Source organism: Phalaenopsis equestris, unplaced genomic scaffold (genome assembly GCF_001263595.1).
Source record: "Phalaenopsis equestris unplaced genomic scaffold, ASM126359v1 Scaffold000136, whole genome shotgun sequence".
NCBI lineage: Eukaryota > Viridiplantae > Streptophyta > Magnoliopsida > Asparagales > Orchidaceae > Phalaenopsis > Phalaenopsis equestris.
Window position 1 is genome coordinate 93,589 of NW_018164578.1, and position 6,147 is coordinate 99,735.

The 6,147-nt window shown below is 33.7% G+C and overlaps 1 protein-coding gene across 1 annotated transcript; it reads left to right on the plus strand.

Annotated features, from left to right (window-relative positions):
- The first annotated feature begins 5,176 nt into the window (after nt 1–5,176).
- On the plus strand, nt 5,177–6,147 carry LOC110021640 (EPIDERMAL PATTERNING FACTOR-like protein 1). Its single transcript, XM_020720208.1, has 2 exons — nt 5,177–5,443; nt 5,660–6,147. The coding sequence occupies exons 1-2, from the start codon at nt 5,321–5,323 to the stop codon at nt 5,891–5,893; spliced, it is 357 nt and encodes a 118-aa protein (XP_020575867.1). The 5' UTR covers nt 5,177–5,320; the 3' UTR covers nt 5,894–6,147.

The following is a 6,147-nucleotide window of genomic DNA, read 5'->3' on the forward strand; positions in this document are numbered from 1 at the left end:
ATAGGCCTTATAACATAGCATGCAACTATTAATGTAGTAATCTATGTTCTCAGATATTAACCCTAACTTCGATACTAACCTTTTAATTCTATAAAAGTCATCCGGAACTAATATCTGTGTAGGGTTCGTCTTCTTTAGTAATGTTGCTACTTGACTGAAACATTTATTTCTCATTTTAAAATAAGATTTGATGCTCAATATTCTCAGCGCCACAAATAACATCATATGCATAGTGCAACCTTTCTACTAAGATTGTTGTGCAATATTCAATAAATCATAGAATTGTTGTGTTTCATTATTTGGTGTTCGATTTTCACCATGAACACTCCCAACAAAATGAGCCATACAGGCATCATAAGTTAGTTATTTGTATGTGCCAAGATCCTATTTCGTTGGAGGAGCATAACTTAATGAGACACCAATATAATAATCTGAACATCTGATACATACTAAAAATATGTAGCACAATACCAAAAATTTGGTTTATGCCCCTTGCGGTAGGTTTAACCTGACTTCTTCAGGTGTTAGGTACGCTTAAGTTTTGTGCTTCACAGAATGGTGTCATAACTTACATTCTGAAAAGTAAATGGACAGCTGTGATTTCACTTGCACAAATTCCTCAACACCATGCAAGAACTCATCAATGAGTCTTTTTTCTTTGTGGATATAACCTATTATACATTCATAATCTCAAATTTTGAATATACATTTACTGCATATATGCAGATTTATGGATTAATATGTTAAGATATCAGTCGTATATACATTTCTTATGTATTGGATATTTAACACCCAAACTTAAATCATTACGTACAAACCACACACAATGTGTATGCATTACATATGTAATAACTAAACTTCAAATTTAACATAGAAACCATAAAAATCTTATGTATTAGACATCGAGCACTTAAGCTTCAATTTTTACATACAAACCACACAACTCTTATATATTACATATCTAACACCCAGGTTTCAATTTATTTATATACAAACCACACAATTCTTATTTATTACATAGGTGTTACGTATATAAAACCTAAACTTCAATATTGCAGAAGTTGAAAGTTCATTTTATTATAGAAAAATTGAATGACCATATATAAAACCTAAACTTCAATATTGCAGAGATTGAAAGTTCATTTTATTATAGAAAAATTGAATGACAAAAGAAGTGATGGCAAAAGAACCAACATGATATAAGATGTAAGAAGAGATGGAAGAGAGCTATTAAAGTTGATGTGGAGATGGATTACTTTGATGATAACGCCACTAAAATGGAATGAAAATAGAAGATGAGCAAGGATAAAGCTAATGGTAGAGCTGCACACTCGAAGACATGGGAACGAGCAAAAACTTAGTTGTATTTAGCCCACTTGTAATTTAAATATGATTAGTTTTTATCATAGTGGGAGAAGAAAAGAACATTTATACTCCTACCACCTAATTTCTATTTATTTATCTAACACCTAAACTCTAATTTTTATATTTGTTACTGTTGTGAGATATGTACTTCCTAACATAGAAATTAAACGCAAAGAACACAAGCAAACACAGATCGTTTACGTGGTTCGATCCAACTTGATCTACGTCCACGGGAGGGAATCAATCAAATAGTTCACTAAGGCAAAAGAAATGGAGAATACATAGCTTATACATAGAGATGAGCCTTCATCTTCCTTCTATGGCCTCCCTCTCAAGCGACACCTTGATATAAGGCCTCAAGATGCTCTTCTCATCTCTAGCTCTCTAGCTATTCTCTCCTCCTTTGTGGTGGCTTAAGATCTCTTCCCTTTCTCTCCTAAGTCTCACACCCTTAAAATGTCTTCCCTTGCCCTCCTAAGCCTCACACCCTCTCTATTTATAGAAGCAAGAGAGTGGTAGGTGGGAGGTATGTGAGCGGTAGGTGAACGGTAGGTGAACGGTAGGTGAGATATGGTAGGTGAGCGATACTACATTACAAAAGTACTTTTTTACCTTAGTTCATTAATTGGGGGTCAAAATAACAGTAACTACAAATTTTTCATATCATATAAAAAATATTGCTATGTTAACTTTTTATAGAGTGAAATATAACTTTTCATGCATAGGCAAAATGAGATATATGTAAGACTTTAAGCATGTAGATGCATAGGATTTATGTGTATGTATGTAAATCTTCCTTAAAATTTTGCTTCCATGAACACCAAGGCACTATTTTCATTAATCACTTCTTTTACTCAATAAAAAATTTTAGTATTCTTAGATTGAAAGATCATTTTATTGCAAAAAAAATTATCTTAAACTTCAATATTTACATAGGAACCACACAAATCTTATGCATTACATTTCTGACACCTAAACTTATAAATATTTCACATACAAACCACATCATTTTTATATAGAAAAACCTAAATTCCATTGTTTACATACTCTTCACACAACTCCTATGTATTACATGTCCAACACCTAAATTTAATTCTTCTCATACATTCCCTAAACCTTTTACCTTACATAACTAACACCTAATCTTCAATTTTTCCATACAAATCTCACAATTCTTATGTATCACTTGTCTAACAACTAAATTTCAATATTTACATACAAACTAACACCTAAAGTTATAAATATTTCACATACAAACCGCGCCATTCTTATGTAGAACATATGTAAACTCCATTTTTTTTCATACATTTCACACAGCTCATATGTATTACATATCGAACACCTAAACTTCAAATTTTTCACACATTTCTTAAACCTTATACCTTACATATCTAAGATCCAAACATCAATTTTATCTATGAAAATCGGACAAGTCTTATGTATTACGGTCTAACAACTAAACTTCAATATTTTCATTTAAACCACACAATTCTTATGTATTACATAATAACACCAAAACTTTAATATTTTCGCCCAAAAAGAAGCAATCTTTAGGGAAAAAAATGAACGAGAAGATCGGAAAATGAGAGGAGAAGCTCACCTAAACTTGCAGTGGATGAGGGCTCGCCGGAGACGTGATTTCTCCATAGAAAAGCTGCAGACGCTCATTGGAGAAGTGCTATCACTGGAGCTGCCTATCAAACACTGAAGAGGGTGTGAATAAGCTAGGATGCACAAGATTAGAATTTTAGGACACATGCATCGACGTTACCATCTTATGACAGTCGCAAATTTGACATTACCATTACCAGTTCAATGCTATTAAGTGAAGTATTACGTTAGCAACTTGTCAATGCTAATGTTGTCTTAAAATATTTGCAGCAACTTATAGGCGACCTTAATATTAACGCAAACATCTTATATCAAAATTATTCGACACACAACCTTAATGACGCTAAACAATCACAAATCTAACGCTAAAATTTACTTTGAAAATTGTTTGACACTAATTAGCTGATTTCCTGTAACAACAAATCTAAGTAATCACGGTGATTCGATAATAAAATAATGATGGAATCAAAGCTACATTTTAAAAATGTGGCTCGCTATTCAAATAAATGTTCACCTTGATTTGAGTCGGTCACTGACTTGCCAAATACATCCAATTGGACTCCCTCAACTCTAGAAATGTTAAGAAATTGTTCCTTTTTTCCTTACATTAAATGCACCATGGCCATTATGATGAACTACTTGATATATCTTACTTTATCACTTTTAAAAGGCTTTTGATTTTCTTCTTTATTCCTTGTCCTCTCTTTATATCCTCCAATATTGATGGATGCATTTACCTCATACAAAAAGTAAATTGATGTTGACAACATGACCTTCGACATATTTTCTCTACTTGTTACGCAGGTGGCCCCACTGAGATCCAGCTTTAGAGGATTTCTAATTTTCTAGAATTCATTTTTATTTTTTATAAATATGCATGATTAAGTATCTCTATGTCATCAATATGTTTAGCTGTGAATAGGGAGTGAATGATGTGTGCGCTGTTTAATAAATTTTTTTTAAAAAAATTTAAAATAGGGTCCACTGACATACACTTTTGGTGGAATGAGTATTTTGATTGGTTCACCGCACACATTCGTGCGGTGAACTCACGCAATAATTTTTTGTGAATAGGACCGGCGGAGGTGGAAGTGGTTCAAGAGGGGTGTTTCACTTCAGTCATGCAGCTCAAGCAGGTGAAGTGAAGAGGGTAGAGATAGATAGTTTTCTGGACGAGTATCCAGCTTGAAAGCATTTTTGCTTTTCAGCTCTCACTTTTCATGTGATATAAAAGGTGTGGGTGTTATAAATGTAAAAAAGTAAGGATTAAGTGTTTGATTTGTAAATACATGAGAATTAGGTGTTATGAATGTAAATATCTTATTTTTTTGGAAAATTTACATACATGTCACTAAATTATTATGTATGTATGTATCTAATACCTAAACATAGGAATTAGTGTGCTTTTTGTAGACTCATACAGGGAACCTTCGGCACACTCCAAAGGTAGGCATAAATAATTGGTGTCACTTGAATTGGTATTGCTATTGTCGATCCCAAGATGTGGTAACTGTACCAATTGCAAACAGAATAACATTTTATCTGGGCTTGGATGGTGTTGTATTTGATTAACTTTAAAATCATTGGGCTTCTCTTATTGAGTTGGTTAGTTTAACTATGAATTAGTTAAAATCAGGGCCCAAATAATCTTAAATATGAATTTGAAAGATCTTTTATTAAAAATGCACTGAGATTTGTAATTAATGATAAAAATATCTTTATGACACATCATTATGATAATGCACATGAATTTTATTATAACTTTTAAATAAATATTAAAAAATTATTTAATAGTACCTTTTTTTTATAAAAAACGATAGAACTTCAATTATTTTGAATATAATATTTTTTATTTTAAGTTGCATATATAAACAGGAAAATTAATTTTTATTTATTTACTTTGCAGACAATCAAACAATTAGAGACATATTACACTACAATTATAATACATTTTATTTTATTTTACTCCTCTGTATATATTTTTTTTCCAGATAGCCAAACAACCTCTTAATTAAACACAGTACCACACATTTATTCCCATCTTGAATTTTATATCTTACCATCGAGATCAAAGTGCTCAGCCCACCAAATCAAAATGTCACGATACTTGAAAGCCTACTTTTTTATCAATGAAAATCGGTTGTTTCTTTCACTTGTCTTGTGCCTTTCCAAGCCCTCTTATTTTCCTAACACAGTGAATGCGACTCTCATTTATATCCCCCCCTCACTTGAAGATATCACCTTGGAAAAATAACATGAAGGAAAGAATGCCCCATAGCAAAACCTCTCTGTTTCTGTAGCTCCTTTCATCTGTTCCGTCTCTCTCTCTCTGTCTAATGGAGAAATGAGGTCGCTGATCATGAGCCATGGCGTCTTCTTCATCACAGCACTTCTCCACCTCTTTCTTCTCCACCAGCCCGTCTCCTATGCCGGCCGATGGCATCTCCTGAGTTCCCCTCCTTTTAAGGTACCATCGCTTTTGCATTTTCCTTAACATTTGTTCTTTTTTTTAGGTGCGGAGTTTGCATGTGCAGATTGTCAGAATTCTGATGGTATTATATTGAATATCATCATAACAACATCAAATTCGAATTTATCTGCAATATTTTTATTTTCTGACTATAGAGCTTTGCTCTGATTTGGTGGTGGAATGGATGATTTATGGAATTGGGAGGTGGTGCAGGAGGAGAAGATCCGGTTGGGATCGACGCCGCCGAGCTGCCACAACCGGTGCAACGCTTGCAATCCCTGCAAGGCGGTCCAGGTGCCAACAATGCCGGTCCCGAATGGCAAGGTTAGCCGGCTGGGGGTGGAAGATGGCCGGACGCCTGATCAGCCGGCATACAGTCAGTACAATTCCAACTATAAACCTTTGGAGTGGAAATGCAGCTGCGGGGCGCGGATCTTTAACCCTTAGATGTGAGATAAAAGGTAGCTTTTTTCCCGTTTTTTATTTTTTATTTTAATTTAGTTGTGGTCTTGTGGATCAGAGCTTCTTCCCCTTTTTTTTTATCTATTTTAATTTGTAGTCATTTGATTTTTCAACTTTTTTTTCAAGGAAGATTTTTAGAATTTTTTTATGAAAATGGCTTGAGTTGTAGTGCATTATGCTTGTGGAGTGGGAGGAATTGAACGCGGCTGAAATTAATTTGTGATTTGTATTTCATCTCT

Coding starts and splice junctions, on each gene's coding strand:
- LOC110021640 (XM_020720208.1), top strand. CDS start 5,321: ATGAGGTCGCTGATCATGAGCCATGGCGTCTTCTTCATCACAGCACTT. Junction 5,444..5,659: donor TGAGTTCCCCTCCTTTTAAG/GTACCATCGCTT, acceptor GAGGTGGTGCAG/GAGGAGAAGATCCGGTTGGG.